Raw genomic sequence first — 23,387 nt, forward strand, 5'->3', positions numbered from 1 at the left:
TGTTATTCACTTTATGATTACATTGTGCCAACTGCCATTCAACTGTATTTCCTTACTTTTTTTTTTCATTCACTCAGGGCTTGACGCAGGGCAGAACTGTACTTCAGACAGGCAGCAGTCACTGTGTCGGTCTGGAACTGTCTGTGAATATGGTCTTGTCTGCAGTGAGTGTTTCATTGTGATGACACCTACCTCAACACACACACACACACACACACACACACACACACACACATACACACACGAGCGCGCGCACATGCACGGCAAATTAATGTGTGTGTCTGTGCGAACGTGATTGTGTGTGTGTGTGTATGTGAACACGCGCGCGCGGGGCAGAACTGTACTTCAGACAGGCAGCAGTCACTGTGTCGGTCTGGAACTGTCTGTGAATATGGTCTTGTTTGCAGTGAGTGTTTCATTGTGATGATCTACCTCAAAGGGCAAACACAGACACACACACACACACACACACACACACACACACACACACACACAAGCGCGCGCACATGCACGGCAAATTAATGTGTGTGCCTGTTTGTGCGAACGTGATTGTGTGTGTGTGCGTGCGCGCGCTTGCTTGTGTGGTACTTAGTGTGTGTACATATGTGTGCAGCGATATATGAATAAACAGATGAATAAATAAATAAATGTTTGTGAGTGTGTGTATATATGTGTGTGTGTGTCCGTGTGTGTGTTTGTGAGCAGAGGTGACTATTGGAAATCCATGCAGTGATACCTCGACATGTCAGTTGGGTGCAGTGTGTGGTGTGAGACAGGGTTCCTCCGACAAGAAATGCAGTGAGTATCATCCTACACTACCCCTGTCCCCCCCGCCCCCCAAAAAACTATCTCACAGGATTTTGTTGTTGTCAGTCGCAGAGTTGGGTGTACTGTAGGCTTTAATGCTACCACACAGTCGAGTTTTGTCCACTTCACGGATGTGGTTTCGGGTGTGGTGCTCCAGTTTCGTGACCAAAACTGGAAGCTTCTGTATCTCTCAGGCCTGGTTAACACCTTGACAGCATTAATTTTGGAATAAGATCATAGAGAACAGCTTTGTCACGTGGTTCGGAACTTAAAATGGATCTCTATTGCAGCACCCTCATCATCATCATCATCATCATCATCATAATCATCATAATCACCATGATTAGTGCTATCAATCTGTGTATCTGCCTCCGTTACATGCATTATGTGTTTATGATCTAACGTGCACGTGCATTTCAGGAAAGCCAGCGGGCAGTTCCGATTGTTCTAAAGACGACGACTGTGTCGACACCACAGTGTGTGACCATCAGAAAAACTGCAGTCAGTATTTTTTTTTTTTTTTTTTTAATGTATTTATTTGTTTATTATGTGTGTGTGTGTGTGTGTGTGTGTGTGTGTGTGTGTGTGAATCAGAATCAATTTTAATGTCAATTAAACCTGAACAAAGTTTATAAGACACGCATGAAACTACGCACAAAAAAGCAAAACAAAATAGATAAATATCGAACAAGAGATTGAATCACTCCTGCACGCTATGGCGTTTTTGGCAGCAATTACTGAAAAATTTCCCAAACAGTCCCACAAGTTTGTCTTCCAGTATTAAATGACTGGGTTTAATAATATTTGGAAGATATTTTTGAATTTTTTGTATGAATTCTATTCTATTTTCTTTGTATAATTTGCAGTCATCTAAGAAATGATATTCATCCTCTATTTTTTGACATTGAAAACATAGTCTCCTTTCTTTTCGGATGTTGAAATATCGACCTTTTTCTACTGCTAAATCATGACAGGATATTCTTAATTTGAACAATGATTGTGTGTGTGTGTTGGGTATGGTGGGACATTTGGGAATATGGTCTCAGGTAGAAGAACTTGTCCGAGTGCGTGTGTGTGTGTGTTGGGTATGGTGGAACATTTGGGAATATGGTCTCAGGTAGGAGAACTCACTTGTTTCGTTTGTCTGAGTGCGTGTGTGTGTGTGTGTGTGTGTGTGTTATAGTAGATTAAGTTTAGCAGACTAAAGCATAGAAATTTTGAATCATAATTATGACTGCCAGGTGACATTGTTAATCAACGCGCGTGATCATGCCAGGTTTGGGGGTGTTCCGCGTGATGTTCATTCATTCATTTTGCCCATCGCTCCTGGTGGAGCATAGGCCATCGACGACCCCTCGCCATCGCACTCTGTTCTGGGCTGTTCTGGCCATTCCAGTCCAGTTGGTCCCTTGCTGCTTCAGCTCTGCCTCGGTATCTCGCCTCCAGCTGTTGCGAGGCCGGCCTCTCTTCCTCTTTCCCTGCGGGTTCCAAGTCAGGGCTTGGCGTGTGATGCTGGACGCTGGCTTCCTGAGGGTGTGTCCGATCCAGCCCCACTTCCTCCGCAGTATCTGCTTGGCCACTGGTTCCTGTCCCGTTTGCTCCCACAGATCTTCGTTTCGGATCTTCTCCTGCCATCGGATCTTGTAGGTGCGCCTCAGACAGGTGTTGAAGAATGTCTGAATCTTCTGCTGCATCGTCTGTGTTGTCCTCCATGTCTCGCATCCGTAGAGCAGAATTGACTTCACACTGGAGTTGAAGATGCGGAGTTTGGTTTTCATACTGATTGCTCCAGATGTTCTTGAGCACGATGAAAGCTGTTCTTGCCTTGCCGCGTGATGTTGCTCTAACCGAAATTCTTCGTTTGCCGGAGACCTGAAATTAACCCTTCAGTATTGTACACCATGTCTCCTGTTGATCATGTGGTGTGAATGATCACGTGTGTGTATGTGCGTGTGTTTGTGTGCGCGCGTGTGTGTGTATGTGTGTGTGTGTATGTGGTGTGTGTGTGCGTGCGCATGTGTGTGTGTGCGTACGTGCGTGTGTGTAGTTGTGTGTGTGCGTGTATGTGTGTGCGTGTATTTGTGTGTATGTGTGTGTGCGTGCGTGTGTGTGTGCGTGTGTGTGTGTGCCGTTCTCTCCAACAAGGGATCGCCAAGAGCGGTGACTGTAAGAACCGTCCAGGTCTGTGTCTGACTGGGTCCACGTGCACTGGTGGAACGTGTCAGTGTAACCATGAGGTCACCGACACTCGCTCAGCAAAATGTGGTAATAACACATATCTATCTATCCATCTATCTATCTATCTATCTATCTGTATGGAGTGATGGCCTAGAGGTAACGCGTCCGCCTAGGAAGCAAGAGAATCTAAGCGCGCTGGTTCGAATCGCGGCTCAGCCGCCGATATTTTCTCCCCCTCCACTAGACATTGAGTGGTGGTCTGGACGCTAGTCATTCGGATGAGACGATAAATCGAGGTCCCGTGCACAGCATGCACATAGTGCACGTAAAAGAACTCCGAAAGACTAGACGCACGTAAAGAACACGGCAACAAAAGGGTTGTTCCTGGCAAAGTTTTGTAGAAAAATCCACTTCGATAGGAAAAACAAATAAAACTGCACGCAGGAAAAAATACAACAACAAAAAAAAAAAAGAGTGGCGCTGTAGTATACGACGCGCTGTCCTTGGGGAGAGCAGCCCGAATTTCACACAGAGAAAAAAAATTATTATGTTGTAATAAAAAAACAACCAAATACAAATACAATACACAAATCTATCTGTCTAAACGGAGATGAAGTCTGGTGAATTATCAATTGAACGTTATCTCATTGTTGATCGATGTATTGATAGTATGGTCACCATATGGATGATTGCATTCTAATAATTAATAGAGACCCTTTTTGACAGCTTTTGTGGTGGGTGGGGTGGGCTGTGAAAAGTGTACACGTTATGAGTTTGTGTGTGTGTGTGTGTATCTCTGCACTTGCGCGTGTGTGTAAGCATCAGACAGTTGTAAGAATCAAGGACAGCACATTTCACATCTTCGAGCTTCTTGTTCGAAACCCGTAAACTTTATTTGGTACGAGTCAGGTGATAAATCATAAGAAGTTGATGACTGGTCTTTGACCGAAGACAGGCGCTGTGTAAGTATCATCATCACCATCATCATCACCTGTATCGTCAGTGATCCTCCTCCTCCTCCTCTTGAACGATCATCACTGATCATCATGTTCATCAACCACATCATCGTCGTCGTCGTTAATGATAATTACAGAGCATCATTATCATCATTACTGTCAATGATTATGGTCGTCATCAACATTATCAGCATCATTATCTTCGCCGTCAGCGATCATCGTCGTCGTCGTCTATGATCATTACTCATTATCATCATCAATGATCATTATCATCGTCAGTGATCGTCATCATCATTATCATCATAATCACCATCATCGTTATCGTCAATAATGCTCAGTGATCATCATCACCATCATCTTTATCGTCAATAATGCTCGGTGATCATCATCATCATCATCATCTGCATTGTCAGCCATCATCACCATCATCATCATCATCATCGTCACCATCATCCTGATCTTGAATAATGCTCGGTGATCATCGTCGTCGTCGTCTATGATCATCACCCATCATCATCGTCAGTGATCGTCATAATCATCGTCATCATCGTCACCATCATCTTTATCATCAATAATGCTCAGTGATCATCATCACCATCATCTTTATCGTCAATAATGCTCGGTGATTATCATCGTCGTCCGTGATCGTCATCATCATCATCATCATCATCGTCACTATCATCTTTGTCGTCAGTAATTCTGAGGTATCATCATCACCATCATCTTTATCGTCAACAACAACAACAACAACATCAACAACAATAATGATAATGGTAATGGTAATGGATACTTACATAGCACACTATCCAGAAGCCTGCTCCAGGTGGTTAACCCTCAGTGATGGTGATGCTGGCCATCCCCAGACCCCAGGCCCAGGCAGGTGGGCGGACAGTGTGGGTCCAGTGGAGACACGGGGGAGTGTCAGGACCCGGGGGCCATGTGTGGACAGGACAACACCTGTCACTGTGACAGCACTTTTGCTGCCAACCACCCTGACCTGCACTGCCGTGAGTCCTTGTTGACATGGTGATGATGATGATGGTGGTGATGATGATGGTGGTGCTGGTGATGATGATGATGGTGCTGGTGATGATGATGGTGATGATGATGGTGATGTTGATGATGATGTTGGTGTGGTGGTGATGGTGACGATGAATAGCAGTAGTAGTAGTAGTAGTAGTAGTAGCAGTAGTATCATTGTCATCATGATTAGTATGATTATTATTAGTTGCTGTTGTTGTTATCATCATAATCACCATCATCATCTTCTTCATCATCACGTTTATTCAAATTTTCTTTAATATTTATTTATTGATATATTTACTTCTTTATCATTCATTTCATTTTATGTTGGTTTTTTTTTCATTGATATATTGCTGACATGGTGATGGTGATGATGATAGTGATGGTGAAGATGATGGTGATGGTGATTATCATGATGATGATGGTGATGACGATTAGTAGTAGTAGTAGTAGTAGTAGTAGTAGTAGTAGTATCGTTATCACCATGATTATTAAGATTATTATGATTATTATTAGTTGCTGTTGTTGTTATCATGATTATCAACATCACCATCATCTTCTTCATCATCATTTGTATTCGATTTGTATTCTTTAATATTTATTTATCGATATATTCACTTATTCATTCATTTCATTTTATGTTTTTTTGTTGTTGTTGTTTTTCATTGATATATTGCACGTATATTCGATCAGAGACAAAACTCTGAACGCTTTATAAACACTGTCATCGGCACAACAGGCTTATATATCTGGGAAGAGCCGATTGACAGCAACCTGTCTGCGCTCAGCTTAGTTTTTCTGTGTCGTTCTCCGATGATTTTTTTTTTTTTTTCACGCGTACAGATTAAACATTGTCGGCTAAAAAAACAACAAAAAACCAAAGCTTAAAATATAAAATGTGTCGACTAAGGTCAGATGCGGCGTAGTATTGGGGGATAACACTGTGTGTGTGTGTGTGTGTGTGTGTGTGTGTGTGTGTGCGTGTGTGTGCTGTCACGAATCGACTACTGTATTTCTCTTCTCATAGGCTGTCCACATAATATTCTTCAGCAAATTAAAAAAAACTTCAAAACAATGCTGCCCATCTGACTCTCAGAGTCCCACGTACTGATCACATTTCTCCTCACCTCCTCACTCTACACTGGCTCCCCATTGAAGCGAGAATTAAGTACAAAGTTGCGTGTCTCTGCTATTCTGCTTTCCACTCCGCAGGACCTACATATCTTTCTGACCTTATCAGTGTTCACACTCCCGCAAGAAATTTCCGCTCTTCCTCTGACTGTTACCTTTTGAAACCTCCTTGTGTCAATACAAGAACCTATGGTGAACATTTATTATTCTTTGCTGCTCCTCACATCTGGAACAACCTTCCTCATCACATCCGTGCATCTGATTCTGCTTCTGCTTTTCGCTCATCACTAAAAAGTCTTCTCTTTTTTTAAAACCTATCTTTAAGCACTCTAAGCTTTCTTGTTCTCCAACACCACCCATGTCAGCTCACTGTGGATGTATGAAGAGTGAGAAAGGGAGAGAGAGAGAGAGTGCGTGTGTGGAAGATGGGGGTTTGGGGGGCGGGGGGTTGAGAAAGAGTGGTCATGAATGTTTTATGTAACTTGTGATGATATTTTTCTTTCATGTAAAGCGCCCTGAGCTCTTACAGAGAAAGGGCGCTATATAAATGTACATTATTATAATAATAATAATTATTATTATCATCATCATCATCATCCTTATTACTTGTTTCAGAGCAGAACATCCTTGGTTCGATCCCGCTAGATTACTCTTTTTTTCTGTTTCTTTTTTTTTCTTCTTTTTTTCTTTTTTTTCTTTCTTTTCTCAAAGCTTGTTAATATTTAACGCAGGACGCATTTTCACTTTTTTAAATCTCTTTTTCTTTTTCTTTTTTTTTCTTTTTTTTCTTTTTGTGTCCCCCTCATGATTCCATTACTGGATACAGCACGTGTCACAAGTGATTCTTGATGTCCTTGCCATTCTTTTTTTATACTGTTATAATTCTGTAAATATAATTATATATGTTTGGGTATAATTCCAATGTTTCCAGATGACAATCGATACAGACAGACACGCGCGCGCACGCACTCACTATCATACAAACACACACACACACACACACACACACACACACACACACACACGCACTCACTAACACACTCATACACACACACACCACACACACACACACACAAACACACACACACACACACACTCACTCACTCACTCACTCACTCACTCACTCACTCACGCATACAAGCAGACACCAGCACACACACACGTGCTCAAAGTCTCACGGCATGTCGGCAGACTTCACAGTCACAGAACGCACGCGCGTTTTCTGTTGTGTAACATGTGTTCCGTTCACATGATGCTTTTACCCCCCTACAGGTATCAACTCCGGCTTCCCTTGCTCACTCAACGAGAGCAGTACCCCGTGCATATCTGGAGCAAAGTGCGTCAAAGATCAATGTCGTAAGTAGTTTCTGTTTTCTCAATGAGGCGTCGCTGCTTTCGGAAAAATCCACATACGCTACACCACGTCTGCTAGACAGATGTCCCTACCAAGCCAGTATCGCCCAGCACGCTTTGTCATGCCTTGAGTATGTACATGCATGAATACACACACACACACACACACACACACACACACACACACACTTTTCTGTTCTTTTAAACATTCTAAACATTGCCTCTTCTTTTTTTTGGTCTTTTTCTCGTTGTTGTTGTTGTTGTTCTTCTTCTTCTTTTTATCATCTTTATTGTTGTTGTTGTGGTTGTTAGTGGTAGTAGTATTAGTGGTATGTAATTATTCACGAATATATGTGTGTATGTATGTGTTTTTAGCTGAGCTGTTGCCTCGATAGGGATAAATAAATCATTTCTCTTCGTTTTCTTCTTATTCTTCTTCTTCTTCTTCTTTTTCTTATCTTTAATATCTTTGTTTTTGGTAGTAGTAGTAGTAGGTGTACAATAGTAGTATTAGTAGAGTAGTAGTGTGCATGTATGTATGTATGTATTTATGTATGTGCTTTTACTTCGATTGTTGCCTCGATGGGTATAAATAATTTTTTTCCCGTTCTTCTTCTTCACATTCTCTTATTATCTTTATTGTTGTTAGTGGTAATTGAGGTAGTATTAATAGTAGACGACCGTCCTAAAACCCTCTTGGCCGAGAGAGTGGGGATGTAACTTGGGCAAGACACTCTCCACTATAATCAAATTCTAGCCCAGATAGTCGGGACAGCAGTTGCCTCCCCTGCTGTTCTGATGGTCATTGTCGGACACGACTGACTAGCATGCATATATATATATATATATATATATATATATATACACACACACACACACACACACACACATATATATATATATATATATATATATATATATATATATATATATATATATATATATTAGTAGAATGTGTGTATGTATGTATGTGCTTTTTGATCGATTGTTGCCTCGACAAGGATAAATGCATTTTTCTGTACATTTTCTTCTTCTTCTTCTTCTTCTTCTTCTTCCACCTCCTCCTCCTCCTTCTTCTTCTTTTTCTCCTCCTCGTTCTCCTTCTTCCTCTTCTTCTTTTTCTTCTCCTCCTCCTCCCCCTCCTCCTCCTCCTTCTTCTCCTCCTCCTCCTTCTTCCTCCTTTTTTTTTCTTCTTCTTCTCCTCTTCCTCCCCCCCTCCTCCTCCCCCTTCTTCTTCTTCTTTCTTCTTCTCCTCCTCCTCCTCCCCCTCCTCTTCCTCCTCCTCCTCCTTCTTCTTCTCCTTCCTATTCTTCTCCTCCTACTACTCCTTCTTCCTCTTCTTCTTCTTCTCCTCCTCCTCCTCTTCCTCCTCCTTCTTCTTCCTCCTGCTTCTTCTTCTCCTCCTCCTCCCCCTCCTCCTCCTCCTTCTTCTCCTCCCCTTTCTTCTTCTCCTCCTGCTTCTTTTTCTTCTTCTCCTCCTCCTCCTTTTTCTTCCTCCTTCTTTTTCTTCTTCTCCTCCTCCTCCTCCTCCTCCTTTTTTTTTTTTTTTTTTTTTAATGTATAGCATCTCATTTATCCGTAGTTACTACACAAATGAATTTATTGAAATCAAACATTTCTAAATCAAGCAACATCCTCTAAGCATTTCCATAGCAGACAACATCCTAGGCATCACTAACTTCAGAATACTACTCCCTAGAATATGGAGGTCATGTTAAAGATCCATACCTGCTGTACAAAGAAAAGTCGTATTGCTCTCCCCGGGCTAGCAGTCCCAACACACGTTTGGGTGTTGGGCGCCGGCGCCGGGAGAGACTCTGAAGAGTGGGAGAGCTGGTGAGAGAGAGCCGGTCAGAGAGATCTGGTGTGAGAGAGCTGGTGGTAAGAGAGATCTGGTGTGAGAGAGCTGGTGGTAAGAGAGATGTGAGAGAGCTGGTGGTAAGAGAGATCTGGTGTGAGAGAGAAAGAGAGACTGGTTGGTAGGTGCTTATCAGTATAGTGGGGTTGGGGAAAAATATTGACTAACTGATATCTAGCGTAAACCACGGCTTGTTGGCTATTCTCTTGGAAAAGCCGTTGTCACCGAAACATCGTGACCGTAAACTTGTCTCTTTTTTTTTCTCTTTTTTTTTTTTTGGTACCCGGACTTTCTTGGGTCGACCACCATTTTATTTTGTATAGAAATCACACAATGCCAAAGAAATCATAAGCGTTTATGGAATAAAATAAATACTTTTCATTCACTGATTTTGGGCTTGTTACAATAATATGGAAGGAAAATGCACAAGTCATACAATTAAGTGTACAAAACTTGGAATCTATGTTTTTCCTTGTTTTTGTTTGTTTGTTTTTTTCACCTTCATTCATACACAATTCTATGTCTGTTTGTTTCTTCATATATGGACAATCACGTTGCAAAACTTTAGTGTTGGAAGATTGTTTGGTTTGTCTAGGGGGTGGGGAGGGGAGGTGGGGGGGTCATGCTCTGGTGTGCTTTCTGTGTGCATATTTGTCTCTTTCTCACTTCTCATTCGATCATTTGACGTTATTTGTAGATGGAGGTGTTGTTGTTTTTTTCCACGTGAATTCGTCTTGTTTCAAATTCTCGTTCAAAAATAACCTGTAAGGGAAAGACTGATTTGGTCTTTTTATAGATACTTACACACATTTCACCCACTAATATTATATTATTGATATACGCATAATTTCCTTTTAGATGTGGTGAATTTTCAATCCCAAACAGGATATCTGATTTTGACAGTTTCAAGTGGACACTTTTTTCTGTTAGTAGTTTTTGTTCAATATACTTCCAGAAGTTGTGTGTTACTGGGCAATCAAAAAAAAGTGTTCAATGTAATCTACCAAATCTTTACAATAGGGACATTTATTGTTTTCTGCTACTTTCATTTTGTTCAGAAGGATATTGGTGGGGTAGATGTTGTGTAAAATTTTCTAGTGCGGAACTCTTAATTTAGTTTCTTTTGTTATATCTCTCGCTATAGACCAGGTTGACCCGAGTAAGTGGATACCAAATTTTCTGAGCCAGAAGTAGTATGCGTTGGGAACAGTTTTCTCTTTGTTTACGAGTGTATTTTTAAAAAATCTGTTTTAGATTTGTGTTGTACAGGCTTACATCACATTTCTGTGTTTCATCCTCCTTTTCCCCTCTTTCTGTCCATTGAAGCCATGCCTTTGGTATCGAATTTATCAATGCGTTATATTCAAAAACAATGCCTGCTTTGTTTTTACGCACTATATCCTGTATCTCTCTTAAAGACAACACTATTTTCCCTGAAATTGATTATGTCCTTTACTTGTTCAAGTCCTTTCTCATTCCAAGATTTGAAGAATAATAATTTGTTTTTACACTTTATCAAGGCGTTGTTAAACAGCATTTGGGAGTGAAAGTTGTTACTTTTGATGTCTGAAAGTGATTTTAACGGCCTGCTGTCAAGATACGAACTAACTACATCTTTCCAAAAACCGTTATTTATCATGTTCAAACCTATTAGATCTTTTGGTCTACAATTTAAGAGAAACACATTTTCTTTAACAAGTTTATCCATATGCCATTTAGGGATCACACTCCAGTTTTCCTTGGCTGTCGCCCCAAACAGTTTTCCTGCCCATTGTAGGTGAAAACATTTTTGGAGCTGGATCATGTTTATCATGTTCAGACCACCTTCTTCTACACTCGCTTCCATTACTTATCTTTTAACTTTCTTGAAAGCTCTCTTGTTACTGTGTTTTTTCTGCCACAGAAACTTATACAGAATTGAGTTTACTTTATTCAGAACCTCAGTTGGAAGGCCAATCGACTGCATAACGTAAATGAATTGACTGACAAGAAATGATTTTATCACGACTACTTTCCCTTGAATACTTAAGTCACGTTTACTCCACTCTTTAATGATTTTGTTCACTTGATCAATCCTGCTTGTCCAGTTATCTTCAATGTCTTTGGCCATTCGGTTACTTTCGAAATGGATTCCTAATATCTTTATTCTATCTACTGTTGAGAATGGAAGATTTACCTCTCTTTTCTGTCTACCTAGTCTTAGTGCCTTTGTTTTATGTTCATTCAATTTCAGTCCAGAGAATCTTTCAAAAGAAGTAAAAATGTTTAACGCTCTATTCATGTCCTCTATATTTCTAAGAAACAAGGTTGTGTCATCTGCCAGTTGTTTTACTTTTAAATGCACATCTTCATTTCTCTCGGATCGGGGGGTTACAATTCCCACTATGGGACTGTTTCTTATTTTAATAGCTAATAATTCAACAGCTAACACGAATGCCAAAGGTGAAAATGGGCATCCTTGTCTAATACCACACAGCACGTCGAAAGGTTCAGATATCCAGCCACCATGATTAACAGAACTTGTACAACCTTTAAATAAGACAGTAACCCATTTTTGAAAGACTGGTCCAAAACCAAAGACAGAAAAAGCATGTAACAAGAAACTTTTTGATATGGAGTCGAATGCTTTGGAGTAATCTACTGCTAATAAGTATCCCGCTTTCTTTGTTTTATTCAGATAATTAATAACGTCATCAATCGATCTGATAATTGTAGATATGTTTCTGCCCTTAATGTAACCTGCTTGATCTTCATTAACTGAAGTGTGAACAACGGACGACAGCCTTTCTGCTAGTGTTTTTGCAAGTAGTTTGTCATCTGTATTGAGTAGGGTTATAGGTCTCCAATTATTTAGCTTATCTCTTTCTAGGTCTTTTCCTTTGTGTATCAATGTTATAATTCCTTGCTTTTGAGAGTAAGAGAGTTCACCTTTATTAAAGGATTCTACGAAGGAATTTGTCACGATACTGCCTATTTTACACCAAAATGTTTTAAAGAATTCTACTGTAATTCCATCACAGCCTGGGGCAGACCCGTTCTTCATTTTCGCAAGTGCATTGCTCGTTTCCTCTAGAGTGACAGGTCCCTCACACACAGCAGCATCCGTACCATTCAAACGAGGGAAATTTTCATCTGCCATAAATATATCGGTTGCTTCCCTTACATCATCTACTGCTGTTGTCTGACTATATAAGTTTTTAAAATAAGACACCTGTTCAAGTAGTATTTCTCTTTGATCTGTTATAACTTCACCAGTTTCTTTACTAAGTCTTGTTATAATTTTCTTTTTGGCTCGAGCTTTTTCTAAATTACAAAAATATTTTGTGTTTCGTTCACCCTCCTCAATCCACTTAATTCTTGATCTGACTTGTGCCCCTCTCGCTTTTTCGATTAACAATAATTCTAGATTTTGTTTTAATTTTAGAAGTCGAGTCTGTTTGTTTTTGTTAGACGGATCGTTTACTAAGTCTTTCTCAACGTCTGAAATTTGTAGCTCTAATCTCTTCACGTTATTCCGTTCTTTACATGCAACATTTTTACCAAACTCACTGCACAAATTTCTTATTTCAATTTTGCAACATTCCCACTTTTTTATATAGGAAATATTATCACTGACATCATAATTTAAATGATTATCTAGCACTTCATTCATTAATTTGACAAACTCTGTGTTCTTAAGATAGCTATTATTGAATTTCCAGTATCCTGGCCCACGGGAAAAAATATTCTGATTAAGCTCTGTAACAACCGTTTTGTGGTCCGAGTTAGGGGCTGTCCGATGCTCACAAGAAACACAACAATGTAGCATACTGTGTGATGTGAAACAATAATCGAGTCTTCTAGCTATAAATGGATTTGTTCTGTGCCATGTGAAATCTTTACTATTAGGGTGTAATGTTCTCCAAAGATCAACTAGTTCTAATGTACTGACTGAATGCTTAAACGCTTCTTCTTTCTTCTTCTTCTTCTCCTCCTCCTCCCCCTTCTTCTTCTTATCCTTCTTCTTCTTCTCCTCCTCCTCCTCCTTCTCCTGTTTTTTGTTATTGTTGTTGTTTTTATTTTTCTTCTTGTTTTTCTTCTTCTTCTTCTTCTCTTCCTCCTCCTTCTTCTCCTCCTCCTCGTCCTCCTCCTCCTTCCTCTTGTCGCCACTAGAGCTGACAAACCACCGTTTGTTGTGACACCTGTTGTCCTGTCTGCAGTGCTGGACACAGGGGAAGTGTGTATTGGGAGCAGGAGGGGCTACTGCAAACTGGGCGCTGTATGTGACCTGGATGGCTTCTGCCGTGAGTATTCCATTTGATTTGATTGGATTGGATTTGATATGGGTACTTATGCTTATCCTTGGTCAGAGACCAAGCTCTCAGCGCATTACAAACACGGGGTTATTTTGCACGACAGGCTGCCTACCTGGCTAGAGCCGACTGACGGCTGCCACTGGGCGCTCATCATTCGTTTCCTGTGTCATTCAATCAGATTCCAGGCACACACACATACATACACACTCGAGGCAGTCATGTGATATTTTACGTGTATGACCGTTTTGTTTATTTACCCCGCCATGTAGGCAGCCATGCTGCGCTTTCGGGGGTGTGCATGCTGGGTATGTTCTTATTTCCATAACCCACCGAATGCTCCATAACCCACCGAATGCTGACATGGATTACAGGATCTTTAACGTGCGTATTTGATGTTCTGCTTGCGTATAGACACGAAGTGGGTTCAGGCACTAGCAGGTCTGCACATATGTTGACCTGGGAGATCGGAAAAATCTCCACTCTTTACCCACCTGGCGCCGTTACCGAGATTCGAACCCTAGACCCTCAGATTGAAAGTCCGAGGCTTTAACCACTCGACTGTTGCACCCTATCACTGTGTGTATCACTATGTGTATCACCGTGCCATAGTTACTGGCAGCTTCACATTGTCTGTCACATTGCCATAGCTAAAGGCAGTGGCACACTGTAGCATAATGATAGTCACTGTCAGTGTCACACTGAGTGCCACAATGACATAGGTACTGGCAACTTCACACTGTGCCATAGTCACTGGCAGTGTCACACAAAGTGCCACACTGTCACAGTCATTAGTACTGTCACACTAAGTGTCACGGTGTCACATTTACTGGCAGCGTCACACTAAGTGCCATACTGCCACAGTCACTGGCAGTGTCAGACTAAGTGCCACACTGTCACAGTCATTAGTACTGTCACACTAAGTGTCACGGTGTCACATTTACTGGCAGCGTCACACTAAGTGCCATACTGCCACAGTCACTGGTAGCGTCACACTAAGTGCCACACTGTCACGGTCATTAGTACTGTCACACTAAGTGTCACGGTGTCATATTTACTGAGAGTGTCACGCTAAGTGCCATACTGCCACAGTCACTGGCAGCGTCACACTAAGTGCCACACTGTCACAGTCATTAGTACTGTCACACTAAGTGTCACGGTGTCATATTTACTGGCAGCGTCACGCTAAGTGCCATACTGCCACAGTCACTGGTAGCGTCACACTAAGTGCCACACTGTCACAGTCATTAGTACTGTCACACTAAGTGTCACGGTGTCATATTTACTGGCAGTGTCACGCTAAGTGCCATACTGCCACAGTCACTAGCAGTGTCACAATGCATCACTGTGCCATAGTTACCGTCAGTGTCACACTGAGTGTCACAATGTCATTGCAGTGTACAAAGTTAAATGTACACGTTAATAAATCATTCATTTCCTCCTGGACTACGAAGGAGACTTTCAGAAATGTTTAACAGCTGTACAATATTATCAACAGCGTCTTTACAAGATTAATCTAGGTAGAAGGGGCTTCAAAGCCTCAAATTCAGAGAGTACATGTGTATTTGAGAGACATCCCTCCACAGAAGCATGTGACATGTTTGCTCGCATTTAGTTTTGACTTGTAAACACTTGAGATTATCTGCCTTTAATTTGGGTATATTGTCGTGCTGGTAAAATTGAATCAAAACAACAACAACAAATTATGAATATCACATACACTTTTCGGGCACTTTCTTGAAGTGAAAACAAACTGTTTTTCTAAACCTCTTGTCTTATCCCATGATTTTTTTTTCTCTCTAAAAGAATCTATCTGATGTAGACAGCACGAGAATCCAAGTGTATGCTTTCTTTTCATTTCATTTCATTTTTTTTTCTTCTTTTTTCCCCACCTTTTTGGCAGCATTGTTGGACCATTCATTTGGTAAAACTCCCTGGTGTGGACAAAATGTCATATTTGTACCTTCTAAAATTAGATGATGTTGATCATACTTTTTTAATAATTAAAACAAATATATATATATATATATATATATATATATATATATATATATAAGGTTATATTTTTTCTTCCACTCTCTCTCTGTCTCTCTCTCGCTCTCTCTGTCTCTCTCTCTTTCCTCAGGTCTGAATCTTCATCAAAACTGTTCTGGCGACACGTCCAATTGTGAGCAGAGTACTGTTTGTGATTCAGTGGAAAGATGCAGTGAGTACATATCTATATTCTTGTGTTTTGAATTTGTACTCTGTGTGTGTGTATGTGTGTGTGTGTTAGAGAGAGAGAGAGAGAGAGAGAGCGTATGTGTGAATGAGTGTGTGTGTGCGTGTGTGTGGGTGAATGGCTGATCAGCAGCCAGAGATAGATTACACGCATCCGCTTCTGCATGTGTACATGGATAAGAGGAAAAGTCTCTCTCTCATGTTTCTTTCTCTCCTTCCCACTATTTTCTCCTGCTCCACCTCCCCCCCAACCCCTTCCACCCGACCCTTTCTCTCCCTCCCTCTCCCTCCGTCTCTCCCCCTCCTTTCTCCCCCCTTTATCTCTCCCACCCTCTCTCTCTCCCTCTCCCCTCCTCTGTCCCTCTCTCCCTTTTCTCTTCCTCACCCCTTCCTCCCTCCTCTTTCCCTCCCTCCATCTCTTTCTCACCCTCCTCCCTCCCTCCCCAATCTCTCTCCCTCCCTCCACAATCTCTCTCCCTCCCTCCCCAATCTCTCTCCCTCCCTCCCTCCCTGCCTCCCTCCCTCTCTTTCTCTCCCTCCTATCTCCCTCCCTCCCCCTCTCTTTCTCTCTCTTTCTCTCCCTCCTCTCTCCCTCCCTCCCCAATCTCTCTCCCTCTACTCTCCCTCCCTCCTCCCCCTATTCTCTCCCTTCTCTCCCCCTCCCTCCCTCTCTTTCTCTCCCTCTCTCCCTCCTCCATCCCTCCCTCTACTCTCCCTCCCTCCCTCCTCCTCCTCTCTTTGTCCCTCCCTCCTCTGTCCCCCCCCTCTCTTTCTCCCTCTCTCCCTCCTCTCTTTCTCCACCCCTCTCTCTCTCCCTCTTTCAAACAGAACAGAACACATCTGTAGTCCGTGCAAAAGTCAAAGATTTCTGATCAGTCTGACACCCCACACCCCTACCATCCCCCCCTCCCCCCTCCTCCCACCACTCCTGTACAGAACTCAAACCAGGAGCGTTCTGTAGAAGTGACGGGGACTGCATGGCCGGGGCACACTGTGAGAACGGGATCTGTGTCTGTACTGAGACGGTCAGCAAGCTGGTACAGGGCATTTGTGGTGAGTAGTGTGTGTGTGTGTGTGTGTGTATGTCAAGTCAAGTCAGGTCAAGTCAAAATGATCTTTATTGAGGCTAAAAGAATAAGCTTGTACAGCTTTTTTACATCCTGCCTGCGTGTGTGTGTGTGTGTTGTGTTGTGTGCTAAACTGCCGGGACATGTGTTTTCGTGTACATAGCTGTATCTGCAGGTATACATAATTCCCTCTGTGCACATTGTTGTTCTTTGAAGCTGAGGTCATTTCAAGTCAGTCAAAAGAATCATAACATTTATTATTATTTATTAACAAAAATAATGAAGAATGAAAATACATGTTAAAAATCTGCTTGAAAAAAACTACAACACATCACACAGAAATAAATAAACGTATACCTCTCGACTGTTGGCCGCCGATCTTCCTCTATCTCTGGGCCTTGCAAATGGAATGAACTTCCTCTTTCGCTTCGTCAAGTCTCCACACTCAGCTCTTTCAAATCTGGCCTTAACACCCACCTCTTCCCAAAATAGCCACCCTTCCCTGCCTCTTCCTTGTCTTCAGTTTCTCCAGTTTTAGAGTTATGCATGCGTGTGAATGACTGGTGCAAAAGCGCTTTGATTTGTCTCTGCACAAGATTCAGCGCTATATAAATACCATTATTATTATTATTATTACCTCTAAATATTATTCCCACACTGCTTATTTAGATTCCCCAATACGCGGCCATACCCGGGTTCGTCCATCACAGTTCCAGTGTCGGCAGTCCGCAGGGAACCATCGATGTTAGGTCGCCAGGAAGCCACACACCAGAGGACACCCTGCACTGCTGCTGAGTCACCTCGGTGGTGTTCAGTGGTGCCTGTTCTGATTCAAAGTACTTAGGACACCACCTACTAAGCCCCCTACTAACGACAATAATGGCTTAGTTGTGGAGCCAGACTGAGTGAGCGTCCCTCCCAGAGTGGAGACTGCCACCACGTTCCTCAAACAACAGTCCCCCATGAATCTGCCGACACTGAAGACACTGACAGGACTCACCCCAAGCACAGAAGTGGAGGGGTATTGAAACTGAGGTCACCATGAGAGCAGGGCATGAAAAGCCTAAGACTTTGAGAATGTTTTGTTTATATTGATGATGATGAAGGAAGAGGAGGATGACGATGTTGCTGTGGAAGTCCATTCTGGTTTGGGACTGCGTGACAAGGCTGTACTCTACACTTCCTGTCCTAAAGATATCCCGGCGTTAACCAGGCCCGAGAAATACATACACTTGCAGTGTTGGTCAGGTAATTAGAGCAACACACCCAAATACGCATCCATGAAATGGGTGACACTCGACTGTGTGGTCCCGGTCTCCCCATTTAAGCCCACAGCACACTCAACTCTGGGTAGGAGCCGGCCACGGGCCGAAAAACCCACCTCCGCTGGGATTCGAACCCGCGTCCTCCCAGCCGTCAGTCGGCGACGCTAACCACTTCGCCATGGCGGCTGGTTACCCCATGTAGCTTTAGGTGAAGGCCTATTTATGTATTTATTGTATTATTGTGACCAAGCGCTCTATGCTTGGTCCAAAACTGCTCACACATGAGCAACATCACACAACGTTTTTCCCAACTAACCCGCGCACAGATTGTGTGACATCACTCCCAGTTTGAACGCCAAGCCGCTTGCATCATTTTGTTCTCGCCAGACAGCCTACTCCTCGACCAGCGTCGCGGTATGATATTGGCTGAGCTGGAATCTGTGTTTCTGCTTCACCGTAATTAATTAATAGCTCTTTTGTCAGATCAGTAAACTACAAGTATTGTATACTGGCAGAATCGTCGCATTTCACTCTTTAAGTCTATTCCATTTGTGTTTGCCAACTTTAAACTGATTTAACGCAGTTTGTAATTTTCAGCGACGAGCTCGTTAAAACTGACCCTGTTTAGGTGACTTAAAGTAAGATTATAAATTCATCTTTAAATTAAATAATCAACACTTCATTTTATATCCATTATAAAGTAGGTGTTAAGCTCTTTCTTTTGTAACTTATCCGACGTAAATCGCTTCAGGGATCATTTAGAAATCTGTCACTGAACACCTTGTCAGAAACACAGTTGTCGTCGGATTTGGCCAGATTAGTGCCAATCTGCTTTGCAGCACACGTGACTGTCTTTGTAGTCCGCTTAACCTGCATAAATTGGCACAGTGAGTGATGAGTGGTCATTTCATACCTGGTCAGTCAGCTGACCAGAGCTTCTCTCTCTCTCTCTCTCTCTCTCTCTCTTGCTGCGTCGCGGGCAGTGTGAGTGTGTGTCGTGTGTTTTCTTACAACGGCTGACATCTTGCTACGTATCGCTGTAAATACTAGTGTGTAGAATGTTGATTTGTAAATTGTATTGTTTGACACAGTACTTGTGTTCATATGAGTATGTTCAGTTATTGCTTTGTTCAGTTATTGCTTTGACATGTTAGTCACAGCTCGGCTATGATTGATTTAGAAAATTGCCATGTTGTCATATGCTTGGCTCAGTGTTCCACTTGATTCTTCTGAACGTCACAGTCAGTGACGTCTCTGGACACTAATAGTTTGTTCCGGAATATTCAAGTGAGTGCATATGACGCGTTCTTTCTCATTTGCTGTCAGTGATGAAGTAGTGTTTCACTGATTCTCCATACTCCAAGATGTGTGTAGTATTCTGTCATGATTACAAGATAGTGTTGGGTTTATATCAGTTACTGGTTAAAACCACCTGATATGTATCAGTCTGTTAATTGTAATTTAGTGATCATGCACTCTCCTATACGGCTTACTCCAGTATAGTGCTACATGATAAACTGATTCATTTGAGTCACTTTGACACTGTATAAGCTTTACCTAATCTGTACTGTCAGTGTACTTTCACTAGGTCAGCGTAGCTTCAGTCACTTTACCTGCACTATTTAAATGTATTAGAAATGTCATTTGATGTCAGTGTTTGGTCTTCACACATATGCAATACCAAGTGGTAACATTTCCATGTAATATGTATACATGTGTTTTATTATTCACTTGTGCCGACATGTTGTGCTAATGACATTTATTTGTGTCATTCCAGGCACTGTCTTCTTCTCCTAGTTGTCTTCTCTTCTTTGTCTTCCTCTTTTTATATCTTCTTCTCTTAGTTTTTCTCCATATAGTTAATTGTAAATAAAAGAATAGAAAAACCCATTTGTGACTGGCCTCTATATGTTCCTGGCCTGTGCACGGGAATTCTTGTCTATCCTTTAATACAGTAAATCATCATTTAGTTTAGTTCTAGTCATTATTAAGTCTTTTGTACCGTCCGTACCTTGAATAACCACTCGGTACACGGCTACTTTTTTTTTTTTTTTTTTTTTTTTTTTTTTACGCTTATAGTTGACTTCATCAAGTTTTTGGACCTTATACATAAAAAAAAGAAAAGAAAAGAGTAGTAGTAGTATTTCTTTTTTTATGTATTTATCTCCTTTTTTTTCTTCTTTTTTTTTTTTCTCAAGGCCTGACTAAGCGCGTTGGGTTACGCTTGCTGGTCAGGCATCTGCTTGGCAGATATGGATTTGTACGAACGCAGTGACGCCGCCTTGAGCTACTGAAACTGAAACTGAAGGCCGTGTGTTGTGCTGTGCAGACATAAAGGATGGCATGGTTGGCGGGGCGTGTGAAGACTCAGGCTGCAGTGACACTCTGGCCATCTGCCACCCAGACCTACACCGCTGTCACTGCCAGGCGGGCTACGCTACTGATGCCAGACGATTATCGTGTGGTAACTTGACGGCTTTGTGTGTGTGTGTGTGTTTGTGTTTGTGTCTGTGTGCAGGGGGGTGGGGTTGTGTGTGTGAGTTTGTGTGTGTGTATGTGTGTGTTTGTGACTGTGAGTGTGTGTGTGTGTGAGAGAGAGAGAGAGTTTGTGTGTGTGTGTGTGTGTCTTTGTGTGTTGTGTGTGTATTGTGTGCGTGATGTGTGTGTGTGTTTCTCGTGATTGTGTGTGTGTGTTTGTGTGTGCGTTTCTCTCTCTGTGTATAAGTATGTACGTGTATTTCTCTGTGAGTGTGTATGTGTGTGTGTGTGTGCGCGCGTGTGTGTGTGTGCGTGTATGTGTGTGTGTTTTTTTCTCTGTGTCTGCTTCCCTGTGTGTGTGTGCGTGTATGTGTGTGTGTGTGTTTCTCTGTGTCTGTTTCCTTGTGTGTGTGTGTGTGCGTGTATGTGTGTGTGTGTGTGTTTCTCTGTGTCTGTTTCCCTGTGTGTGTGTGTGTGTGTGTGTGTGTGTGTGTTCTGTGTCTGTTTCCTGTGTGTGTGTGTGTGTGTGTGTGTGTGTGCAGCAAAAGCTGTAGGTGCGGGTTGCAGCAAAGATTCTGAGTGCACCGACGGAAAGATCTGTGATGATGCGTCAAAACAATGCAGTGAGTCTCTGGGGTTTTTTTTGTTTGTTTGTTTCTCTCTCTGTCTGTGTCTATTTGTCTGTCTGTCCACCTTTTTCTTCCACGTTCAGTCATTTCACCACATTGTTTTTCAAGGACAATGTCACTGCAGCAGGTTTATAGCGTGTTGAAAATCCTCCTGAAGATGTATACATAATCAGGTCAGTATTTGTATTTCTTTTTATCACAACAGATTTGTGTGTGTGAAATTCGGGCTGATCTTCCCAGGGAGAGCGCGTCACTATCTATACTACAGCGCCGCCCGTTTTTTTTGTTTTTTTTTTGTTTTTTGTTTGTTTGTTTTTTTTCCCCAGCGTTTAGTTTTGTGTGTTTCTCCTATCGAAGTGGATTTTACTACATAATTTTGATAGGAACAACCCTTTTGTTGCCGTGGGTTCTTTTACGTGCGTTAAGTGCATGCTAGCACATGGGACCTCAGTTTATCGCCTCATCCGAATGACTAGCGCCCAGACCACCACTCAAGGTCTAGTGGAGGGGGAGAAAATATCGGCGGCTGAACCGTGATTCGAACCAGCGCGCTCAGATTCTCTTGCTTCCTAGGCAGACGTGTTACCTCTAGGCCATCACTCCACTTGCAATGGCAAGTTGCAAATCAATAATGCATGATATTCGTTGAATGCAGTGACTGTTAAGTTCTGGGCTGTGCTGCACAAAAGATCCTGACAGCACCAAGTGCGCTAAGCTTAAAAAAAAAAAAGTTCCAGCGTGTACGCGTATTATCAACCCACAGACTGGGAAACTTATGTATTCTGGTCAAACCTTGCGCTGACGAAATGCAGTCCCAGTGGTTACGGTTTCATGAATCCAGTCTTGCTTCAATTATAAACTGATTCTGCTGAGGAACATAAGGATGCGTAAGAATTGGGGAATGAGTTGTAATATTCCTATTGATGTTCAAGCTAGCCGTGTTGTTTCTGCTAACAGGGCTCATGAAGCAGCAGTTGTTTTGCAGCGTACAGTGTTCGTTGGGCTTGCTTATTTATCATCAGTGTTGTCTTTTTTATTTATTTATTTATTTATTTATTTATTTATTTTATTATTATTATTTATTCATTTATTCTTTTTTTATATTATCATTATTTAGTTAGTTATTTATTTAGTTATTTTATTTTATTTTATTTTGTACGCTTATAGTTGACTTCATCAAGTTTTTGCGCCTTATACATATTATTATTAGTAGTAGTTTTTGTTGTTGTTTTTTTTGGGGGGGGGTTTCCCTCAAGGCCTGACTAAGCGCGTTGGGTTACGCTGCTGGTCAGGCATCTGCTTGGCAGATGTGGTGTAGCGTATATGGATTTGTCCGAATGCAGTGACGCCTCCTTGAGCTACTGAAACCGAAACTGAAACTGCTACTATCTTCTGGCTTCTGACCAGCGAAAACCCCTCATAGTTTGGCAGGGAGCTCTTTTGCAGAATACGCCTCTTAAAACATTGAGCGGCAGAATGCTGTAGTACAGTACATAATAAATCCAAGCCCAGGTGTCTCCGTTTTCCACCGAAAAAAAAAGGAGGGGGCGGGGGGAGCAGAAGTATCCAGAACCAATCTCCCCATAACTTTCAACATGACACAGTAAGATGTGCTTTTTAGGAGTAGGAGTAGTCTTGGAGAATCAGACTCTGTGTGTGTGTGTGTGTGTGTGTGCGTGCGTGTGTACGTGCGAGGGTGGTGGTGATGGTTGTATATATATATATATATATATATATATATATATATATATATATCCCTTGCGCATTACAAATCATTCTACTGGAAGCCAATGAGGAGTCTTGAAGTATTGTTTGTTCCCGTTCACATCATTCTGAACGTCGTTTTCATTATATGCTGCCACTTGTCACCCAGCACCCCTCCCCACAACCCCCCACCGTCCCCCAACCCCCACCCCCATACCCCCTTTCCCTCGTTGTTGTTTTACGTGACCCACGGCGGCTTCCTTGACCTTGTTTGTGCACGTGTAAACCTTTCAAACCTCGATGGGTCATCCGTTGCAGAAATTCCATTGGGACTAATGTGTGACGGAGTATACGAGCACTTCTGTAGGGACGGGACTGTCTGTGACTTCGATTATATCTGCAGTGAGTTAAAGAAAAAAAGTGTGT

The 23,387-nt window shown here is 42.0% G+C and overlaps 1 protein-coding gene across 1 annotated transcript in view; it reads left to right on the forward strand.

Annotated features, from left to right (window-relative positions):
* Positions 1-23,387, forward strand: part of LOC143277769 (uncharacterized) — an 86,633-nt gene that overhangs the window by 49,134 nt on the left and 14,112 nt on the right. Inside the window, exons 20-31 of the mRNA XM_076582670.1 lie at positions 78-164; positions 706-798; positions 1,228-1,308; positions 2,953-3,072; positions 4,805-4,948; positions 7,368-7,451; positions 13,506-13,589; positions 15,724-15,804; positions 16,755-16,871; positions 20,480-20,614; positions 21,171-21,251; positions 23,280-23,363. Of these exons, the coding sequence (XP_076438785.1) occupies positions 78-164; positions 706-798; positions 1,228-1,308; positions 2,953-3,072; positions 4,805-4,948; positions 7,368-7,451; positions 13,506-13,589; positions 15,724-15,804; positions 16,755-16,871; positions 20,480-20,614; positions 21,171-21,251; positions 23,280-23,363 (1,191 nt within the window). The remainder of the gene's footprint in view (positions 1-77; positions 165-705; positions 799-1,227; positions 1,309-2,952; positions 3,073-4,804; positions 4,949-7,367; positions 7,452-13,505; positions 13,590-15,723; positions 15,805-16,754; positions 16,872-20,479; positions 20,615-21,170; positions 21,252-23,279; positions 23,364-23,387) is intronic.

Source organism: Babylonia areolata, chromosome 35 (genome assembly GCF_041734735.1).
Source record: "Babylonia areolata isolate BAREFJ2019XMU chromosome 35, ASM4173473v1, whole genome shotgun sequence".
Taxonomy (NCBI): domain Eukaryota; kingdom Metazoa; phylum Mollusca; class Gastropoda; order Neogastropoda; family Buccinidae; genus Babylonia; species Babylonia areolata.